General features: G+C 40.8%; 1 protein-coding gene across 1 annotated transcript in view; it reads right to left on the bottom strand.

Annotated features, from left to right (window-relative positions):
• TMC3 (transmembrane channel like 3) overlaps positions 1-22,469 on the bottom strand; it is a 34,197-nt gene extending 11,728 nt beyond the window's left edge. The window contains exons 1-17 of the mRNA XM_025179572.3: positions 22,120-22,469; positions 20,981-21,124; positions 19,107-19,182; positions 16,155-16,236; positions 14,165-14,271; positions 13,302-13,400; positions 13,066-13,208; positions 9,439-9,586; positions 7,482-7,525; positions 7,200-7,347; positions 5,686-5,795; positions 5,449-5,527; positions 4,660-4,914; positions 2,698-2,826; positions 1,849-1,916; positions 1,492-1,620; positions 60-170 (exon numbers count right to left, since the gene is read on the bottom strand). Coding sequence (XP_025035357.2) covers positions 60-170; positions 1,492-1,620; positions 1,849-1,916; positions 2,698-2,826; positions 4,660-4,914; positions 5,449-5,527; positions 5,686-5,795; positions 7,200-7,347; positions 7,482-7,525; positions 9,439-9,586; positions 13,066-13,208; positions 13,302-13,400; positions 14,165-14,271; positions 16,155-16,236; positions 19,107-19,182; positions 20,981-21,124; positions 22,120-22,229 — 1,982 coding nt within the window. The 5' untranslated portion in view covers positions 22,230-22,469. The remainder of the gene's footprint in view (positions 1-59; positions 171-1,491; positions 1,621-1,848; positions 1,917-2,697; positions 2,827-4,659; positions 4,915-5,448; positions 5,528-5,685; positions 5,796-7,199; positions 7,348-7,481; positions 7,526-9,438; positions 9,587-13,065; positions 13,209-13,301; positions 13,401-14,164; positions 14,272-16,154; positions 16,237-19,106; positions 19,183-20,980; positions 21,125-22,119) is intronic.
• Between the last annotated feature and the right edge of the window lie 1,008 nt (positions 22,470-23,477).

The raw sequence follows: 23,477 nt of genomic DNA, 5'->3' as shown, positions 1-23,477 counted from the left end.
AATTTCTTGAGACAAGGTAACTAACAGTTCTCTATGGTTATTATGTCAATACCACTTACCTAAATGGACCACAGCTTAAAGATGGTTTGTATCGGGCAATAGCAAAAATGGTTGGTAACATGCATAAGAACAACATAAACAGCAACATAGCCAAGTAGAAGTTGTTAGATCTGTAATAAAACATAAAATGTTTCATGTTGTATTAATAATACAGAGAACCAGAGGCAATATGGAGGGTATAAATCCGCATCAACCTGACAAGTACAAGAGCTACATGTCTGAAACACCAATACTGTTTTCTGTTATGGTCAGGAAATAAATCTGGGCAGTATGTAAACACTAGCCTTGTGCAGATTCTTAATGATCAAAAATCCTCTTATTCTGCCCTCCAGATATCATTTACTCAGCCAGATAACTATTTATAGTATCCACAGTGCAAAAACTAAGGTTGCTTCAAAGTTCTGTGTAAAAAAATATCAAGGTTTGTGTCTTCATTTCTCTTCAGACTTTAAGATTATGTCATTTTTGACATGTTTAAAAGACTTTCAGTCTTTTGGTTATTCCCTATTTATCTTTGGGGAAGAAATTGAGGTATTCTTAAGGAAAAAATATAACAAGGGTAATGCTGTTATGTAAGCTAAGGTACATTTGTTGATATTTCATTGTATACAGAGAAACACTAAGGCACCGATCTTGCAAACACTTACTTTCATGATTGAATTCAATGACAGTTCAGGGTATGATTTTTGTGTGTGATGTTTCTATACCCACAAAAAGCTCAAGTATGTAGCCACAATTGTATTGGTGTAAAAAGTGCTTTTGCTTGTATAGTTTATTTCCCTCTGGAAACCAGTATAAGATACACATACAACAAAAACATTTTTTTCATAGCAACTACTCTACTTTACACTGGATACTCCAGTGATTTATTCTTAAACAGCCTCATTTAAACTCCAATTGGCATCCAATAATAACTTTTGGTCACTACTGACTTTGATCCCGTAACCTAGAAGTGAAAGGTTCTGGATATAAACAATCACAAATCCCAAGTGATATAGCTCCCTTTATATCCTTGTGATGCATGTTCATGTGCACATTCTCTATGATACAATGTCTATGATACACTACTGCTTTCTACCTCCCTCTTGTCATGGGGGCTACGTCTAGACTACGGAACACGTCTGCTCTTCCGCTTTTTTTTTTTGCACTCTTTCAGAAGCTCTGTTTTCCTCCTTCCACAAGTGTAGATGGGCCAAATTTTGGAAAAAGGTACACCAATTACGGAGCACATTTTGCGTACCTTTTTCCAACAGATCATTGTAGTTTAGACATAGCCTAACTATATTTTCCTTTGCAGATTTGTGCTGAAGGCTTCAAAGATTATACATTTAATTTAATTTTCTATTTCCAGCATTCAAGGCTACTCAATTCATTTACAGTCAGATAATACCTTTCTTCCCAACATTGAATACTGTTTTTAGTTTAACTAACCTTGAAGCTCTGAAAACCTGCTGATGTGGTACATTACATGTTAACACAGCCCAGCTCCTCAGGTACATAAGCCCAATCAGCTTCAGAACATTGAATGCTGGGAGGCAGGGTGAAAAGAAGGCTCCCATCCTAGAAAGAAATACGTAATTTCAAAGTAATCAACATCCCTTCAGTACATTTTGTTACAATAAATTATATGAATAGTTCTAAATAACCTGTCATCTTGTATCCATGTGATACTGTTGATCATGCAGTGCTCCTTTACTAACTTCCTATCAATAGTGAGTTTGAGGTTTAGATAATAAATTATCTTGGTAATCAACCAAGGACAAGAAACAATTCTTATTTATTACATACCAAATCATTCCTTGATTGTAGACCAAATGTAGCACATTCTCTGCAATTTTGAATTCCCCATATTCCGGCTACAAGAAATACAATGAATGGTGAACAACTTGTTTTGATTTTTTTATGTCTACTATCTAAAACTTTAGCATATATAAATCCATGGAAGAGATTACACTCTGAGATCTTCAGTGTAAGTATTGCACTTTGACGTGTGAGAACACAGTCAAACCTACATGTGGGGTTAAGACACTCCATTCCACTCCACTCTTTAAATCAGCTGCTAAAGACATATCTGGATTTCATGCCAACAGATGCTCCCTAACTAAGCATTACTTATCTTTATTTTTAGGAACTGTATACTTATTAGTGTGTCTTGCATCACTTCATATCTCATGGGGCATTGACATAGCTGGAGAGGAAGTTAGAACCCACCCACTCTCTCCATTTTCAAATGGACTATCTATTAGTCACTTTTAACTATGGGACTGATCCACTATCTCATTATGAGAAAGATGTGGGAGTCTGTGTTGGCCACAGCTGGTAGGAAACTTGCAGTAACCTCACTGCAGAGGGGTAGTCGAGTTAGTCTGTAACAGGAAAAACTTAAAAAACAACAAATAGTCTAGTAGCACCTTAAAGACTAACCAAACATGTAGATGGTATCATGAGCTTAATCTCACTGTTTGCTCTGTGCCTTCCAATTTAAATTCAGACGTCCTTTGTCATTTGGGTAAGTCTACACTTTGAGCTCAGGATGTGATTCCCAGCTCAAGGAAACATACTCAAGGTAGCTCAGTCTGTTCAGTTTTCCTTACCTTATTTCAGAATGAGTTTATTAAAATAAAAGCCAATACTTACAAACTTGCTTTCCAGATCCCAGCACCAGCAATCACTTAAATATCGGACAAAAAGCCCACGGAAAAAGTCTATTAGCAGAATGCTTGCCACTGTGAAAATCATGTCGATAATTGACAGCTTCAACATTTCCTGAAACAGAGTGCGTGCCAAGCTATTGAGCCATGTTCAAAGCAAAGGAATTGCATAAAACTCTGGACATGTTTGCACTTGACTCGTGCTTACAACCCTAATGTAACAGCCCCTGAATGTATAATGGCTTCAATAATGGCCTGCTTTTATGTTTCTTTGTATGTTTCAGTTCCAGGAAGGGCAAACGTCTGGTGCCAGAGTTCATTATGCTGCTTATTGCTTCCATCAGATAAAGTACCAGTCATAGTGGATTAGAATGTTCTCTTTAATGACTCAATCTGTTTATTTTGAAAAGTTATCTTTATTAAATAACAGAGTATTTCACTTCTGCTCCGCTTCTGGATGTATTGTACGTGATTATTTTTAATGCATTTTTGTTAGTACTGAGAAATACTGCCTCTTAATACCAACAGCATAACCAGTTAAGATTAAGATCACAGTGCTCTGAAGAAAAAGACTGGATCTATTTATTATTATAATTTACATTTATGAATGGCTATCCAAGATTTATGGATTTTAATAGCGTCTTAAAAATGCACAATTCAAACACATAATTAAACAAGAAAACTCCAACCCCAAACAATTCTGTCCCATACATATACACATTTTTTAAAATGTCACCCGCTTCTAAATAACTACCTCTTTCCTCTAACTAAGCCAAGGGCGGGGAATCTTTTTCGGGTCCACTCATACAGGATATGTCTACACAGCACGGCTATTTTGGGATACTGGCAGTATCCCAAAATAGCTATCCCACCTCTTAACAAGCCACCCGTTATTTCAAAATATTTTTCAAAATAATGGGCACACTATTTCGGCATCCCTGAAACTCTCATTCCACAAGGGTTATGGAATGTTTTGAAACAGTGTGTTATTTTGAAATTTGGCGCTGTGTAAACACACCAAATTTCAAAATAAGCTGTTTCAAAATAGAATTGAAATTAGATATGTAATTTGCATAGTGCAAATTGTGTAACTTATTTTGAGTTTAGGGTGCTGTGTGGACGCATACTCACAGAAAAATCAGTCAGGGGCCACACATAAGTGAGAAACAACCTCTCCCTCCTCCTCCCCCTCCCCCATCCCAAAAACCAAACCCCTAAACCAAACCAAAACATAACAAAGAAAACCTCAGTGACCTGCCCCAGTGCAGAGGGGAAAAAAAGCAACCTCCACTGAGGTGATCCCCAACTGAGAAGCAGAACAAAAAGTGAGACACTCACCTCACTCATGCAACTAGGGGTGCCAAGGTTTCCCTTGCACTCCAGTCCCGTGTAGGGCACCGAGGTTCATGGCTTCCTTCCAGGGCCAGAATAAATCTTCTGTGGGCCTGGGGCTAGTAGATTTGTGGGACTCCCTGAGACTCTGGGGTGGGGCCAAAATGAGGGTTCAGTGTGTGGGAGGGAGCTGTCAAGGAGTAGGCTGAGGGTGGAGGTGCAGGGTCTTGGCTGGGGAAAGTGAAGTTCTTGGTGTGAAGTTGGGTGCAGGAGGAGGGGGGTAGGATCTAGGCAGAAGGTAGGGTGCAGGGTCCAGGCAGAAGGTAGTGCACAGGAGCAGAGTGGGCATTTGGGGCCTGGGGGAAGGTAGGGTGCATGAGGGGGCAGGGGATGGGGTGCTTACCTGGTGCATCTTCTGGGGGGCATAGGTGTCTCCACAATACTGTGTGCTTGCAGGTACTGCCCCCCACCATTCCCATTGACCAGTGGGAGGTGATGGAAGTGGAGCATGCAGGTGAGCTCTTTCCTGTGCTGCTGTTCTGTCAGAGGGGGGAAAGGGGGGGAGGGATGAGCAACATATTTGGTTTACTTTTCTTAATGGGAAAAATGCACTTACCTGACCAACGTATGTTTCCCAGCACTGAGCCGTCTGACTTTGCATGTTATGGAGATAGGGCGTTGTCTTGTTAACCAGCATGACAGGTATTGTATAGTTCTGAGTATGACTCTTTTCCAAAGTCATTGTGCTATTTCTTCTAATTCTTATAGCAGGGACAGTTGTAGATAAATTGTCTTCTTTAGGAACGGTTCTGGGGACTAAGAAGGTGGTGGAGTCAATCCAGTTACTTGCACTGCTGTTAGCTTCAGCTTCCTGAAAGAATGAAAGATGAGTTGAATCTCAGCGTCTTAACTGCTGAATTTTCAGCTGTGGAATCCATCTGCTTGCAAAACTTGCAGATATCCATGAGTCCAGGATTGCCAAGGCACCCATTTATTGTGCTCAACCATGTAATTTCATGGATCAGTGAGATGGTGAGGCACCCAATTTCCCGATTTGTATGTGCAAATGATCAACTAACTTTGTAGACACCAAACTGGAAATTTATTTTAGATCAGGTTGAAATATTTAGCCTAGAATGGTGACCTACTTTACCATACTTAAATGCTCAGAACTGTTGTCTTTTTTACTATTCATCAACATCCTTATGGATCTGAATTTCTAGCTGACTGCAAGGATTTGTAAATGAGTATCACAGCTGATGCTGCAATCAGAGTTCCACTATATTTAAATAGGTATATTTTGATTTCAAATAAATTTACTTTGGACTTTAAATATGTTACAATAAGAGTTCTATGTGTATACTTAGCTAGTTTTAAGACTCAGGATAATACTACCAATACTTACCGTGATATTCATGCTGTCCACTTTATCCAACAGAGCAATGATTAAACTGTAGAGGTTTCCCAGATATAAAACGAGAACCCTGGAAACAACAAGCATATTATATGGGACATCTAGTATGGTTATTTTAAAGACTTCTAATTCATGTTGTATATTGGCTGAAGTAAAATGCATCATCAGTACATTACTTTCCTCCCTCCAATCAAACCAACCCAAAATTGTTTTTGTATTGTTTCATACCTGGCAAGCTGAAAGCGAAGAGTAGTTCTAGGGTGATACATCTCTAGCGCTGCCACAAGTTCAAACGCGGAGGGTGCAATCATAGTAATTAGGGAAACAACAACACTCACCTACAAAATAGAAAGATAGTCTTTTGGGTGCTGCTTTTTTTTAAAGTAGCCCCGCATTGATAGTTGAAAAACTCTTTGCTTGCTGTTTGAAATCTTGATGATGCACTAGAACTACTTTATTGTGGTAACTCAGAAAATTCTACTTTAAAATTTGCTATTGACAAGAGTAATGACCAGAATTCTTGTGGCCCAGAATTCTTGATCTGGAACATTGCTAAGCAGACTTTCCCCCTCCCTTAGTCACTACATTTTAGTTTCTTTTTATTATAGAAGTATTCATTTTCTATGAACAAGAAGAAATCCGAAGATAATGTCCTTTTCTGATCTCCTCATTGCTTGGAAAGGGAAATAGTCACAGATCATTGTTTATCTTTCTGCTGAAGTCAGCTGCTATCCTCAGGGTGATGGTTTTCAAGTGATTATTGCCCACAGGACAGAGTCTGCTTGCTCTCACATGGGTGCACAAAATGCTTCTTCCTTCTGTGGCCCATGTAAAGGCCAAGTAGATTTGCAGGCCCCGTACCTTGAGGAACTGCTGCATCCCCACTCCCACTGTGGCCACTCAGAACCCCTCACTGTGCACTGGGTGTGGTGATTGTGTGGGGATTCATGTAGCTGAAGCGCCACTCCCATTTGTGCCCTGAACTTATTCCCACAGCCCTAAAACTCCAGTGCAATGGACCCTTGCAGAATGGTGTTTCATAACACATGGGAAGTACACATTTCCTTCATGTCTAGGGTTGCCAGGTGTCTGGTATTCACCAGACAGTCAGGTATTTTCGCTTCCTGTCCAGTAAAAAAATTCAGAAAATACCAGACACCTGAGATGTCCAGTATTTTCTGATTTTTTCCCCGGCCAGGAGGCAAAAATGCCGGGCACCTAGCAACCCTACAATCACTCAGCACCCAGCCTCCCCTCCTCCCCTCCGAGTCCCCGCCAGGTCCCCAGCCCCCCATCCCCTACCCCCATGCTTACTTGGGTTGGGGTTTTTTGGGGGGAGGGTTTTTTTTTTGGCTCAACAACTTTGGTCTCCCCCCCATTTTTTTCCCCTTCAACAGATTTTTTTTCCCCAGTGGGTTTTTTTTGCGGGGGGGGGGGGGGGGAGGGGGGGAGGGCAGGTTCAGTATTTTTGTTTCAACCATCTGGCAACCCTAGTCTCATCTAAGGCCTTGTTTCTGAAAACAATTGGGCACATGTTTCACTTTACTACTAGGAGTAATCCCATGGCTCCTCCACACCCATTGAGGGGCTGCTAAGAAGGATTTGGCCATATTCTATGGACAGCTACCAGCAAAATCAAGAGTAATTTGCAACTACCCAAGTTACTTGTGTGAAGCCTTTGTGAAACCAGAATGCACAGTTACAGACTAACAAAGGCGGTAAATACACCTGCCATACTGTACCTCGTTTTTCTCCCAAAGTGTCAGTTCCTTTTTGGTACGCTCTAATTTTTGGGATCGATCCACAACAAAGTAAATGATGTAAATACTTCCAGCAAGTGAGAGAAGCACAAGGATGTTTGCAATAATCCTTAAGCATATTGTCACTGCCCTGGAAAAGAGTCACACAGCAAATGGTACAGAGGAGCCAGTTTGCATAAGTAGGTGTTTTCTGCCTACAGGTCAACACTGTACTCTCGCAATTAAACAGTGGTTGTGAAAATGGCCTCAGCCATGTATACATACAGGTTTTTGCTTTTCTTCTTTTCCTGTTCTTCCAATATAGCTTCCTTAAAAGAAACACAGAATTACCGTTTTAACAGCATTCAGTAACATCAATAAACATTGCCTCAAGCTGTTACAAACCAGATAAATGAAAATGGCCAGATTCTGCACTGCATTAGGGAAGAGCTGACATTCACCTCTATGCTTCTTTACTTAATAATAGTACTGTGTGTTATGGGTTTAAGCAGTGAGAGAGATTTTGGCGGAGCAAAGACATTAAGAATTTATCACCCGTTTTTTGTGGCATATTCTATATTCACTCCTTTCTGTCCTGTTCTAAGACTCTCTAATATTAGGGATTTTAAATTTAGATTAATTGGCTAATTGAATATTTGATAAGGGCATCACCGCCTTTGAAGTGTAGCAACAGCCGTAGGGCTGTTGCTACACTTCAAAGGCGAAAACACTGCAGGGAGCACAGGGCCAATGGGGGACTCAAGCAGTCCCCCGCTGGCCCTGTGCTGCCTGCGGCATTTCAAAACTGCAGCACCACATGGCACCGGTTCCATGCGGTGCTGCCACTTTGAAATGCTGCAGGGAGCCCGGTGTCAGGTATCACGCAGTGTTTAAAAGCAGAAGAGCTGCATGGAGGAGGGGGAGGCCCCAGCTTACCCTGGGCTCCACGCGGCACTGCCGTTTTGAAACACCACAGTTGGCCCCGTGCTCCACATGGTGCTGCCGCTTTGAAGCACCTGACCCTTTCCATCCCGCTTCCTGACTCCTTCTGATAGACGAAGTGGCTAGTCGACTAGTGTGTCGACTATCCGATAAACATTTGCTTATCAGATAGTTGACTAGTTGGTCAAATCCCTATGTAATGTGGACCTGTTGGTTGTACTGTCCCATTTGCTTCAATAGGACTGCACCCGGAGGTCCTCACTACTAGATATTAATGCAGGATAGGAGCCTTAGATAATGTGTTGTTCAGAAAAAGGACACATTACCTCTGAGAGGCAAGATGGATGAGGTAGTATCTTTTATTGGACCAACTTCTGCTGGCTAGAGTGACAAGCTTTTGGGCTTACATTTCAGAATAGCTTTGTCATTCACATCAACAGAAATTGGTCCATTAAAAGCTATTACCTTAGCCCCGCCCAGGTGTCTCTAATATCTGGGACCAACTCAGCAACAGCAAGACTGCAAGCATCACTTGTGGTGTAATGTACCCCATGGCGGGGTACACACATGTGGACATTACAAAACAAAAACACCATCCCAGTGTTTGACATAAAAATCAAATTATTGGTTTGTCCTAGACAATTTGGAGTCACTTGGACAAAGAGCTTTTAGTGAAGATGTGCCAAGGTTATGGAATCAATTACTTTTGGGTATTAGGAAAGCTGCGTACATTTTTTAAAATCTAAATGGAAAAGGTTCATGTTTAATGTAGTTTTTATTGTTGATCTAGTTATAAAATGCCTCTGGACTATTTTGCTGAAGACATAATATAAGTGAATATTATCAGGATATTAAACAGATCCTGATTCAAAGATTCATTAGAATTGCACGAAGGATGAATTTGTTTCAAGGTTTTTAACTCCAAACAGTACATGTAATCATCGGGATTAAGTGTCTCAGAAAGAAAATAAGATGTCACTCTTGGAACATCACACAATAAATGAAATAGAAGGACACTGTTGATAAAATGTACCATGACAAAGTGATGTGATCCTATTATTTACGTATCATGGCTGTTAACCATAACTCAGGTCATAACGAAAATTGGGCACATCTATCTTGTGACTAACACGGCCGTAAGAGATTTGGTACTAGAACTCTGCTAGGTAATCAGAGTCAGAAAGAAACACAATGCACCAAAGGAAAGAAACAGTATGTAGTAGAATGGATGAAGAAAAACACTGTTATTTCCAATGCAATACATCTAAACTGTGCTTTTGTTCAGAGACGAGTTGCTTACCCTGATACTATTAACTATTGCAGCAGCTTTGCTCTCTGCAGCCTCTGGATTGCCTATTAAATAGTCCCAAGCACAGAACACCCTCCAGCAGAAAGTATAATTTTCATCAGAGGCACTTGCTAGACTCATTCTTGAGTTCTTTGCCATTCTGGAAAAAAAACGACAATAAAAATACACTGTAAATGCACAGTGGTTTATGTGATACAAATTGGCTCATAGGTGTTTATACCACAAAAAATGACCAAAATAGGATTTTTTTTGGCAGTTTCAATAGAGAGCTTAGGAAGAGAGAAAGGGTATGTCTACACTACCACTCTAGTTCGAACTAGGGTGGTTAATGTAGTCAATCAAAGTTGCAAATGAAGCCCGGATTTAAATATCCCAGGCTTCATTTGCATCTTGCCGGGTGCCACCATTTTTAAATCCCTGATAGTTCGGACTCCATGCCCGCGGCTACACGCGGCATGGAGTAGGTAGTTCGAATTAGGCTAATTCGAATTACCGTTACACCTCATTCGAACTACCTACTCCATGCCGCGTGTAGCCGCAGGCACGGAGTCCAAACTACCGGGGATTTAAAAATGGTGGCACCCGGCAAGATGCAAATGAAGCCCGGGATATTTAAATCCCAGGCTTCATTTGCAACTTCGATTGACTACATTAACCACCCTAGTTTGAACTAGGGTGTTAGTGTAGACATAACTAAAGAGACTTAACTACTCCAGTTCAGAATTGAAGTTCAGAATTGAAGCATTTTGATTCGTTAATAAGGGAAAATGTGTACTGCTGCCATTTTATACCTTTCATCGGATTAAATTCACTTTTCAAATCTCTATGTAGGATCCATTTGGAGGAAAGGTGTCATTGCAATGTAAGATCATTATAGCCTGGCAAAAATGTGATGCTTTTCTACAGAATTGACAGCTATCTCTTGTTAGAAATGTAGATAACAATAGTGATGGTCTAGTAAAAACACAACTGATAGTTAAAAAACCTAGTGCTATTTTACTCAGCTAGTTTTTCTAATAGTGCACTCATCTCAGGTGAGTAAATAACCTTCATCAGTAGGTAATAAATCAATGTAAGGTATTGAAAGCAGTTAAGTGATCATTAAAAAAAACTCTCAACAACATTTATTGTTTTAATAAAGGTATTTGTGTTCTGTTTTTTTCAGAATAATAAATGCAAGTTGGTGCTGTACAATAAATTAAATGAGACCATGTTCTGAGCTAATCATCACAGAAAATAATTAAATGGAATTTTACTGTACAGCAAATAGCTAGTTCTAATGTCTGCAGCAAATCAGTGTAGCAGTCTGAAATTCAATCACCTCCTCCAATATGTTCCTTTTCTCTAGATATTTGCCCCATACCTACACATAATAGTTATATGGTTCTACCAGTCTATTCCATTGCGATATAGCTATGTATTATTCCAAAAATATTTCACATAACATAATCCAATGTGCACCTAATGTGGCTTGCCAGAGGCTAAAAGGAATTGTTTCTCCTTAGTTAGGAAATGGTAGAAGAGCACAATAGATGGGCACACAGAGTTAAGAACCAAAGGCAGTACCTTTTCTAGTCAGAGAAAAACAGACCTCATCCAGAAAGTAATTGCGAAATCACTGTTTGAACCAGGGTCCAAAACGTAGACTGCCCTGACCTAAAATAACCACTATAATGAAAAAGGAGTGATCATTTTGGAGGCTGTCAAAGCTATTATAGCTCATATTGAAAATCCTCCTGGACCAGATAATTAGTTATCCGGAGAGAGGGAAACCGAATGGAGAGAGGATAAAGTGACCTTGTACTGCACATTCCAAGATTTATGATCAGCACAGGCAGGCTCTCTTCCCTCCAGTGTTCCCTCTAACATTTTCTTTCCTTGCATGGGTTGAATTTTCTTTTGGGTGGGCTGAAATTTCTTATGTGCAACACCAATACTGAGGTAGTGTGTGGATGTGCACCATCAATACACACACACACACACACACACACTCTTGAAACAGTTCATATTTGTGGAAGAAAATATATTAAAACAAAGACACCTATGTTTCATTGCTGTGAGGTACCCTAGAAAACTAGCATCCTACCTCGTACTTGCTACTTCTGACTCATAAGAGCCAGAACTCTACCACATAACAAAGATATCGCCTTAATGCAATACAATTTACCATGTATTAATTAGTAACACAGGATTTTAAAAAAATCATTAAGTTCAGAGTTTTAGATCTCTGCAACATTCCAAAAAAATTCTATTAAAAGAATCATTTTCTTTCTTATCTTAAGCCATTAACACCTATGTAAACTTTTTTGAAATGCAACCATACAAATGTTCTCCTAGCACACTCCTTCCCATGCAGCCTGCTTTTTCCCCACTCCCTCCAACCCAGCCTAACCAAGAGGACTGCAGTGAGTCAGGACACCCCAGATAAACTGTCTCTACCTCACTGCACAGATGCCAGCACCCACCCACCCTCTTTATCCCCCACCTACTCCATGCAGTCAGCCCCTTACCTCCCCCTTCCCAGACTAGGAGGGTTGAAGAGACTGCTGGGTTTCTGTGTCTCTGTCTCTTTCTCTCCCCTCCCCGGCAGGCAGGACTCTCTAAAATCCACTCCCCTCTGACTTCCCCCAACCCAATGAATTAATTACTCCCCCCCCCCCGCCACTTATTGCCTCATCTCATCTGCTTTTCTGCTCTGGGAGTTCTTCAGTTCAACACATGGCAGCATTTGGCTGCTGTTTACAGACACCCTTCCCCCCGCCAGTCAGCTGAGCTCCCCACCTGTGAGGGGAACTCTGAAGCTCTGAGTGGGGCTCAGAAAATAGCTGCATGGTCATGCAGCCACACAGCTTAGAGGAAACTTTGCTTCCCACTCTTCCACCTAAACAGTGAAGGATATAAATAGGCTCACATTTGAGTACTGTGTAGCTCACCAGTTTAAGCAATGCCCAGAATTTCATGAGCACATTCTTATATTTGTATTTAGCTGGATAGGAAGGGTAGTACGGGTTGCAATTTTAAGATTCTTGTCATAATAATACTTATGCTGGAAGGATGGAAGCCCCAGAAAGACCTCAGTGAAAACCAGACTCCAATCTTCACTGTACAGATGTTAACCCCAGGGGTGGATGAGAGTGCTGCGGGGCCCAAGGCAGCGCCGCGGGGCCCGGGGCACCAAAATTTCACGGGGCCCCCCCTTTGACACAGCGCATGCGCCGTGGTGCCAAGGCGCATGCGCGGGGCCTCGGGAAGCGCGGGGCCCGGGGCAGCCACCCCGCTCGCCCTGCCCTAAATCTGCCGCTGGTTAACCCCATAATGTTCATAACACTCACAGGCTGCTGAGCCTAACCCTCATTTTACACACAGGGAAGCTGAAGGACAGCAGTTAAGCGACAACAAAAGAGCAAGTGACAATTAGTGCTCAGGAGATCCTAGTTCCCAGTTCTATCCTTAATCTAACAAGGATGACTCTCTTATATTCATTGGTTTGAATACAGTACAGGACTTATAGAATTAAATACAGGATAGAAACTCTTTAGGGGAAGGGGAAAGAATACATCATTCAGATGGCCTGAATATATATCTCTAGGCAAACGCCAGTTAAAAGGGACACATTACTTTTTTAAGAGAATGATGAAGCTGTAAGCAAACACTGCCATTCCAACAAGGAAGTATGCCAGAGGCAGCCGATACCCAGCTTTGCCGATCTTCCGATCTCGGCCATAGTAGCCATAAAATAAAACAGAGTACTGAAGATAACCCTGCAAAGACAACATACAGTCAGCATCAGCATCCATCCCTGACCGCGTTAATACAAGAAGAATTCATGCAATGAAGTATGGTTGTAGCCTTGCCCCCAGGGACCAGATGGTATCCAAGTCTTGTGCTGATGCAAACTGCTCCTTCGGGATGGTCTTGCTGATGGTGCTTCCAAACGGTGCTCCTGCCAGGAGCTGATAAGAGAGGAAAGGTCTTAAACATCAGGAACGCTATTACTGTCATTCTCTCACCTAAACAAGAAGTGTAGTGACAAATTCTGCACTCAACTCCCACGGAGGTCAATGAGTGTCCTGTCTGATGGTAGGAATTAGCCTCTGAGATCTAATGTTAAGGTAAGTTATTATTGTAGAGACAAAAGAGCTAGCTATTCAAGCATAGTATGATGTATGGGGAAGATAAATGTTTGACTCAGTCATCATTCTGATGCACATTAAAACCTGCTTCCTATAGATGTCTACTATATTGGTGTACTAGAATTTTTCTCTTTGTCTATAAGACTATATAGACATTAAAGGCCTGGTATGTACAGCAAGTTACAAATAGCTCTGGCTGACATGTCACAGAGTTATGGATACTCAGAACCTCTGAAAATCAGGTTCTCAAGACTAAAAACAGATGCTGTACACTGACTTCTCCAAATGAAATGAAGAGAAGCTTTAGGTGCTCCACACATGTTCTGCACTTTCTAGAATTGGGTCCCTTACATCAGCTATCAACAACATCTACATTACATTGGTCTGTTGGTAAAATGTCGTCTGAGACATTAATGGCAAATTTCCTCCTTCTCTGGCAGAAATAAAATTCATCAGAGGAATGTTTTTTAAATAATTGAAATTCTACATTAAAGAAAATAATGTATGCCTTTGAGCAGAACATTCACTTTCAGGAAGGGAAATTGCACAGTGTTTTTCTATAGATATTGGAGATCTGTCCTTACCTCTGGTAAGACCACAAATGCGCCTGTCATTACGGTAAGCACAATATTGATTCCAAATAGCCATCTCAAAAAGATGAAATAAGAGGCAACTCCAGATCCAAAATGACCTGAAACCACAGGAAACAGTTATATGAACTGTGAAGCCTCCCAGAGGCTGTATCACTTTTTAACCAAGTATCATTAAACACAACTTTTCGTTCTCTGCAATGCACAGATCAGGACAGAAAAAATGCTATAACATCAATAACACAGAACTGTAGTATAAACTGCTATACATAGATTTAAAATTCACAACAATATTTACAAGTGAAATAGTTATAATCACAGGAATCTTCTTGGTTCAGTTTATACATATGTTCTTATTTGTGCAGAAACTTACACAGAAATGCACATATGGCTATTATAGTAGTTAATCTCACTTATGTAGTTCAGCATATAAGAATTCTAATCTTAAATTTATGCAAACCATTTTGGGCTGCAAACCATGCTGAACATTTAATAAGATCAGTCCTTTTCAAAAAGTAATATTTCCAGTATTTTCTGATTTTGTCTGGACTGAAAATATTGGATCCAACTCTGATTTTTTTCCATGGTGAAATTTCATTGGCTACTGCAGAACTACTCATATTTCATAACACCATTAAGGAGAAGAGAAACAGGCCCTCTTTGTTTCTGATTTTATTACACAAAAATTCTGATGTCCACCATCATCCACAATCACAGTCAGTCCAAAGTAATGCAGGCTTTGTGAAAAGTATGTCACATGGGGCATAGGACAGACATCCATAATCTCCATTATATAAGTGGGAGTAGGGACCCTGGTATGCAGTTGGCTGGGTCAGCAATATTTGCCATTAAAGAAATGCAGAATTGGATAAATGGGCAGTCTGGGTGCTTGTCATTTCAAGGTCAGAAGGATTTTAACTTCTAGAAGATGTGTGTGGTGGGACAGGTTGTCTGAGGTGACTGAGGTCCTGACTGCATATCGGAAGGAAGTATTGTACCACGGAAACAGGCAGAATGTTTGACTGTCATCTAGGAGCCAGAAGAACCCAGTGGTACATACATTGCTGCCTCCTCTAGTTCTGATGAACCAGGAACAGTGTAAAAAAGTCAGAGTGGTCTGATCTCAACATTCATTTTATTGCCATATAAATACAATCAGTTGCCAATAGATTGTCCCTAAAGGGCGCCCAGCCAGCTCCCTTCACCTGCCTGGTGGTTGCCTCTTTTCTGTATGGTTTTATAAGAAGCAGTTCCATTCCAGGCACAACCAAACCCTTATGTTGCTTTAAGTTAGGATAGGAAGAAGCTGTATACCAAATTTGCTGGTCCTAGCTTTTACCATTTAGAAGGAATTCTTGAACAAACACACAGACAGACAAAATCTCTCAAATATATAGTAGATATGTGAGGTCTTGGTTCCCAGATCCATTCCCTTTGCTTCTAACAGGCCAAGTGGAGATTCTCTGATTTAGGAGAATTTCCCTTACATAACTGGCTCTGTGACATGTCCTCCTGATTGCTGATGTAAGAGACAAGTCAGGAATGGACAAAAGTAAAAAAGAAGTATCTTAAAGGCTGCGCTAAATTATTATCAGAGGCCAAATGGCTTTGGTCCAGCTTTCTCACTTCATATCCTATGCTGAGCATGTTTTGGTCCAAACCCAATACAGACATCTGATGCCATGTCTGTATTGAAAAAATACTTCAGCAGTTTATAGCACTACAGGCCCTTTTAAACCGCAACTGCCACATGACACTAACATTATACTAGAACCACTGAAGTCTATCACTGAAAAACAACTGTACACATCAAAAGTAATAAAAGTGTTGATTTTGTCATGACAATCACACTGCTTTAATGAAAGCTAGCCTGCTTATTTATTAATTATTATTATTATTATTATTATTCACTATTCAGTGCTTCAGACATATAGTATTTCAGCATGGTTTGCATTGCATAATCCCACCAGATCTCCATACTTACTTTCTATTTTCTTTATTCTCATTTCCCAAGGAATGAAGATTACCATAAAGTTATATGCAAGCCGAACAAACTTCTTCCAGAGCTAAGAAAAGGGTAGAGAAATAAGAGCTGTGTACCTTTTGCACATAATGCAATAATTGTCAAAAAGGTATCATAGTATTTTGTCCATGTGCAGTATCTTCCATCTAGCACGGGGTGGACAAATACTAGCCTGTGGGCCAGATCTGGTCCACCAGAGTTAGCCCATGATGGGCCCCCAACACTACCTTTTTCTGTGTCTCTACAGGTACCGATGATCACAGCTTTTGTGGATTATTGTTCACAGCTAATGGGAGGTGCTGGAAGTGATGTCCCGGTTCATGCAATTTCCTGCCACTCCCATTGACTGGGAACAGCAATCTGCTGCCAACAGGAGCTGTGGTCACTGGTACCTGCAGAGGTGCAGGTAAATATAGTGATGGTGGCCTGTTAGGGGCTAATCCTGGTCAACCACTGCCGGATTATTGCCCACGCTGATCTAGCATCAGAAAGCATGTTATAAAAAAAACCTTAAAAAATTCCACAGCACACTCGTGTGGTACGTAAGATGCTCAGTTTGAGCCATGGGGGAAAGAGGGAACAGACTGTTCAGAAACTTTCCAAAAATCAGAGATCCAGGAACAGAGACCAGGAGGCCTCTGCTGCCAAGTGTTGGGGCTCTCACCAGTAAAACTAAGAGGAGTTTTAAGGATCTTAAGAGAATACATGCAAAGAGCATTTTCTCCACTCTTTTTATATCTGGAGCAACCAGTGAGGAAACCCACACAAGAAATACAATACATTTTAAATTTAGACCCATTTGAAATACACTTGAGAAATATTTTAATATATCAGCATGTTATTTTTCTGAAGCTGTGTATATTAGCAGCACAGAGCCTTTAATGCTTTTCTGAAAGGGTTTCCCCGTGTAACATACTTGTAAATTCTGTATTGTGTTCAGCCAGAGGAGAACAGCCTACTGCTGCTATCACCTAACAAAGTTACTCCATTAGCTCAAATGGTAGAAGTTTGTGCTTTAGTGCTCAAGGTTCCAAGTTCACTACTGGAAAGAACTGTTTCACTGACATCATAAGAGTTTTGCTTGGGAACATGTATGTCAACAGAACAAGAAAGATTTATTTTGCTTTGATGTTCAGAGTACCATGCTTTATTTGCCCCTTTAGTCTGCTCTGGGAGACTCTCCATCTGGAGAGACGCAAACATTGTCCAGACTCAGGGTTTTTTTCCGAAAAAGTAGCCTTTTTCCGAAAAAACTTCACCTGCATCTAGACTGCAGCCGCATTCTTTCAAAATTAAATCGAAAGAACGCGGCTTTTCTTTCGATGGTGGTAAACCTCATTTTACGAGGAAGAACGACTTTTTTCGAAAGTGCTCTTTCAAAAAAAGGCGTTCTTGAATGCAAACAGGGGTTTTTCAAAAGAGAGCATCCAGACTGCCTTTCGAAAAAGCGGCTTGCTTTTTCGAAAGTTCCACTTGCAGTCTAGATGCTCTTTTTCGAAAGAGGCTTTTTCAAAAGTATCTTTCGAAAAAGCCTCTTTCGAAAGAGGCTTGCAGTCTAGACATAGCCTCGGGTTCCATTGACAGAACAACCTCAGGGATAAACTCAAGGGGAGTAAGAAGTCCTCCAGCTCAACATTATTTCAAAATAAAGTTTTCTAGTGCAGATGCGGACTATGTTATTTCGGAATAACATCTGTTGGGGCTCTCACCCTCAGTTTATTTCATGCCGGTAATCCTGTCTCACAAAACATAGTATCTTCTCTCATTTAATTTAGAAATGAATAGTAACTCTGCTTTTTTTTTGTAAATTTACTGTCTGCAAGTCCAGTATTTTATTAAGTAATTCAAGATAATTTCATAGACATTTTCTTATGATATCTGCTTCTATTTAATCAAAAGTAAAGAAATACTGGATATTCAGTACTTTACTGAATATCAAGATGGCAACATTTATGTACATTAGTAATTTTTAAACATAACTTTACATTAATCTAGCATATATATATATATATATATATATATATATATATATATATATATATATATATTAGCAACTGGCAACGTCAACATTTATTATAATTTTCTAAAGCTAAAGTAGAAGTAAACTCACATTTTAATTAACAAATACATCAATATAAATTAATTAATTTTTGTGGTGTTGTTAAGGTGTTATTGCAAGAATTAACAGATGCTACAGACTGCACAAAAGTTGCTACTTTAATTGAAAAACTGTGGCCATAAGGCTGAGAAAGGGATAAAGCACTGTATAGGTTGCACCACAGGCTTATAAATTATATATATATGGATGTCACTGTGAAAAAGCCTGGAGCAGCACTGATAAAAAAGAATGTAATTTCTTACTCTTCATACTGATCACCAGAATTAAAAGGGAATAATAATTTTCATCTTCATAGTCAAGTATGTATAATTTTTGTATGAACAAACATTGATATTTTAGTTTTAATCATAATCCACACAAAGTGGTTTAATCTAATTATGAGAAAATAATACACATACCATTTGCCATGCTCATGCATGCAGAGCAGTGGTGAATACAATATGACTATATTCAGTCTCCTACTTCAACAGAACTACTTTTTATAGAACACAAATTGTTTGGCTCCTGTTTCCATCACCATCCTGCTGGCAGACACTCATTATTTACTAGAGGACTTGAAAAGAAAAAAAATACTCATGTAACTGGAATGAGACCCATCCCTCATACATCAAATTAGTTTGCAAAAATGTAATTACTAAATTCTTAATAGAAAAAAGAAGCTTATAACTGGATTTTTCCTCCACAAATCTTGAACTGGAGAGCAGTGTTGCACAGAAAATATGTACTTCTGTGAATGAGAAATCCAGATAATTGTTATAGGAAAGAGCTGGAGTTTTAATGAAAAGCAGACATACCTCTGCACCAGCTGCTTGGTAACCTCTTGTTCTAGTGAGCCTGCCTTCATATTTCAACACAATTTCCTTGGCCTGTCTGAAGAGGAAGACAGAATCTTCATTTCATGTAACCAAAAATCTTATTACGCTATGTACGTGGGTCATAGCACACAAACATGGAAGCTGGCCAGGTACTGTGAAATATCACAACGACTACCTGCCCAGTGCTGAAGTCCTTACTCAGGGAAAATGTCATTTATTTAAAATAAGGGGATTGCTAGCAATTTAAATCAACAGAAGTTTTGTCTGAGAAAGAACCGCACGATCAGCTCCCATAATGAATGCAAGATTTTCACTGTAGGGAGAGCTTCAGAAACATTTTTCCTGTGTGCTGCTTACTGGTTTCTAGAATTTTTCTGTAATAATGTAACAAATTGTCACAAAGTAAAAACATACCTCATTGAGATCAGTTTATGTGGAGACTGACCCTTCTTCTGAAAATCTAAACCATGTGTTTGATCAATATATCAATTGATTAATATTAAACTACTGTTTACATTTTAATCATAGGTATTGGATAGGACATGCATATAGGCCTACTCCTACTTTCACTAAACTTAATGGAAGTTCTTTGCTGGAGTGGCTGTAGGATGGGGCCATAGGCAGAGAAACAGGCAAAGAACAGAGCATTTGCACATCCACGAAGGCAGTTTGGATTTAGCTGCAAATTATGAACTCTTGCTTCAGGGATATGAGAAAAGTCTCCCTTTGTTTCCCAAGCGAAGGCAAAAGGGGGTTGAGTGATGAACTTTCTTTGTTAGTCAAGTGCCATTCCAGTACGCAGGAGATTTCTTAGAAAGTAGAAGAAAAAAGTCAAATGGAATGCACAGGGAAAGAACGAACGGAAGCAGCCAGGTAAGATATTAGAGAACGTTATGCACTTCTATACTGTGTTTCAAATTCGGAACTGTTCACTTTTACGGCCTTAAACTCTGGTGTCATGCTGATACCACGTTGCAGTCCACATGTACCTCATTAATCTGCAAACATGGGTAAAAGTCTCTGCTATTTGAAACATAATTTAAAAGTGAAAGTGTCAAATTCTGGCCACTCATCTAACAAAGCTTCATTACTTTCAAAAGCAGCCCTCCTGACTAGTGGGAAATTGTGCTGTTTTTGGCAATTTCACAGAGCACAAGGAGAGAATTTAGCTGATAATGTAGAGCTGTGTGATACCTACAGCACTCTACATGCTGGGTAAAGAGAAAGACAAAGCTATTATGGTTCAAGCCTGCTGACAGGAGAGGGAAAAGGGGGCAGTTGCTGCTTGACCTGACAATTCAAACAAGAATACTAGGACTGGAAGGGACCTCGAGAGGTCATCGAGTCCAGTCCCCTGCCCTCATGGCAGGACCAGTCTAGTACTGTCTAGACCATGAGGCAGTAGCCAGATCCCTGGGACCTTTACATTGCCTCTTTAAATTACTCCAGGAGGCCCTGAGGGCTAGGAGGAGTTGGTGTGGTCTACTCCAGGCAGCGCAGAGGGCTGTCTGCCCTGGCTCCGCCCCTTCCACCTGAGATCCCGCCCATTCTGGGAGCACAGAGCTGGCCCCTTCACCTTGTCCAGGGGCCTGTGGAGGCTGTCAGTGCCCATTATGACCTGATCAAAAGTTTAATGAACACATACAAAATGAGATGTAATCAACTTTCAGTAGCTTTTTAATTTTCAAAACTCTCCCAACCCTGTGGTACTCTATGATAGAGTAGCAGGAAGATAGATGCTGTATAAATTTCTGGCAGTTGTAAACCATTTCTATGCTCCCACCTAATTTAGGTGCAAGAGCTGGAACGCAGCAATAAACAATGTGACTGAAAATGTTAAGGGGAATTGTTACCTGAGTGTCCTTAGCTTCTGTCTCATGGGCCAGGGCCTGCACCGGATGTTTGCCACAATCTCTTTTTGAAACTGTATATTCTGGAAGATCTGCTCTGGGTCATTGCTGTCAGCTTTTAAATCACGATGATCATCATCCGAATTACTGAAGAGACCCAAACCCAGAGAGGACAAACACAAAACACGTGATTCCCATTCAGAACAATAGCAAAGAATAGACACACATACAGTGAATTGCAACAGTGTGATAACAGGAGACCACCAAGCTGGAGAGAGGATCGGGCTGATTTCTCTGCCGTAGATGGTGTCACTGCTTTCCTTGGCTACTCCTAGATTATCTCTTCCAGAGATAACATTTATCCCTGTAACTCAGAAAAATACTTCGGAAGAGCAACTTTTTTTCCTTTGGAACACACCAGCTTACATTCAGTGTCAGGCATGTTGGGTACTCCAGTATCATTCTAGCTCTCCACATTTCAAATCATACAACTTACACACCATGCTGTCCTGTCCATACACTTGGTATATTTTTCAGGAACGAAGTGCCCATTGAATATTTCCAGCAAGTGCACTTAACACAAGCATCCATTATGAAAGTAAACAAATTGCTTGAGCCCCAACACCAATTTCATTTCAAATTAAACAGTGGCACTAAGGATCTCAGTCCCTGGCTGTAATGTACACTGTGTATTGCAAGGAAACAACAAGCAATGTTCATGCCTACAAGAGAGAATATTGAAAAACTCTGGCAATTAAGATTTTCCTTTACCGACAACTGAATTTCAATGCCATATGAAACAAAACCAACAATTTAATATCAGCTTGCTACATGTTAGGAATGACACCCACTAAAACGTCTCTACAGCTTTGCTGAAAAATGTGTCACCTTTGGAATCATTCAGAAATAAACCCTAACCTGAAATCATCTCATTGGAGATGATTTTTGGTCCTGTAAGGAACAATTTAAAAAAAACACGCAAAAGAATGGAAGGGAAAATACAATGAAAGTTCTCTCTCCGTGTGACTAATCATCATTTAGATAGATGGTCACAGAAACCTTACAGAGGTGATGCCTCTTTTCACCCAGACTAATAGTTGTGTCCTTTTGCAGTACAAGTGAAACAGAAGAAAATCTCTCACCTGTGGGGTGGTTCCTTGTATGTGTACATGCTGGCATGCTGCCTCACACTTTTGTGCCTTTTGCAGGACTTTGTAGTTTTCACTGCAGCAGATCCACTGAGTGTTGTCATTCTGGCAATAATCGAAGCTCGGTGAGCCCCCGAGTTGCAGCAGGTGTGATTCTGGAATGCAGGCTCACAAGACGAGTACCTTAAACAGCAAACATTATCATCTGGAACTAGAGAGCATAGACTAACTCCCTACTCCTGCTGAAGCAGAACACTATTTGCCTGCGTCTGGTGCTCCTAAGAGTGGGAAAGACCTGAAACCTGGCAACGCACACATAGTCTTAAAGTGGCAGTACACAAGATACACAGTATGGTATCCTTGGTACATTCAACCTAGCTTCCCAGAGTGTGTCTGCGCACCCTGCAGTCCAAAATCTAGAGCAGAGATGCCACTGCCAAGCATGATAGTGACTAATCTCTAGGGTATGTCTGCACTGCAATATAAGCCCCCACTTCACATTCAAACTCGAGTCTGCCCCCCATCTGGTTACACACAAATTGTGCTACCTCTCAGCTCAGACTCCAGGGTTTCAGGAGTCCTCAAGCTTGGGTCAAGCCAGAGCCCAGGGTTCATGCTCTGTTGCTTTGTAGTGTAGACTCAGCCCCACTGGATTCATGCTCTGGGAGTCTGCCAAATGCATCCTACAGTCCCACAGTCTGACTTTCTATGTCAAGTTTTCCCACATTGCATAACAGAGCGCTAAAGCAGCCATATGTCGGAAGGGCTATAGGAAGTCTGGAACATGAATAGTTGGACTTGGGCCTGTATAAGGCAGTGTAGATGCCGAAGCTCTAGGATAGCACACAGAGTTCAACAATACCTAATCTGAGGATACCAATGAGCGTAGATGTGCATGCTTGAGGTCAGGGGTTCTCAAAGTTCATCGCACCATGACTCCCTTCTGACAACAAAGATTACTATGTGACCCCGGGGGGGGGGGGGAAGGGGAAGGGGGACAAAAGCCTGAGCCCACCTGAGGCCCACTGCTTCGTGCATAGGTGCCAAAACCAAAAGGATTCAGCCCTAGATGTGGGTCATGTAACCTGATCCCCACCACCCAAGGCTGAAGCCCTTTGGGCCTGGGCAGTAGGGCTTGAGCTGCAGTCCTATGCCACAGCTAGCCTTGGTCATCTCATTATAATGGGTTTGAAACCTTTTTGGGGGGCCTTACTGTTTGAGAACTGCTGCCATAGGTTAACACACCCAAGGCCTGATGAGAGGTGGCACAATTAGCTACCCCCAACACTAACAGAGTAGAGCTGAAGCTGCGACTCACTTGGTGCCCTAGTATACATAAACCAAATGACTTC

Source organism: Pelodiscus sinensis, chromosome 14 (assembly GCF_052426305.1).
Source record: "Pelodiscus sinensis isolate ZL-2025 chromosome 14, ASM5242630v1, whole genome shotgun sequence".
Classification (NCBI taxonomy): Eukaryota; Metazoa; Chordata; order Testudines; family Trionychidae; genus Pelodiscus; species Pelodiscus sinensis.
The sequence above is the reverse complement of the archived record's forward strand: the minus strand, read 5'-3'. Positions and strand labels throughout refer to the sequence as shown.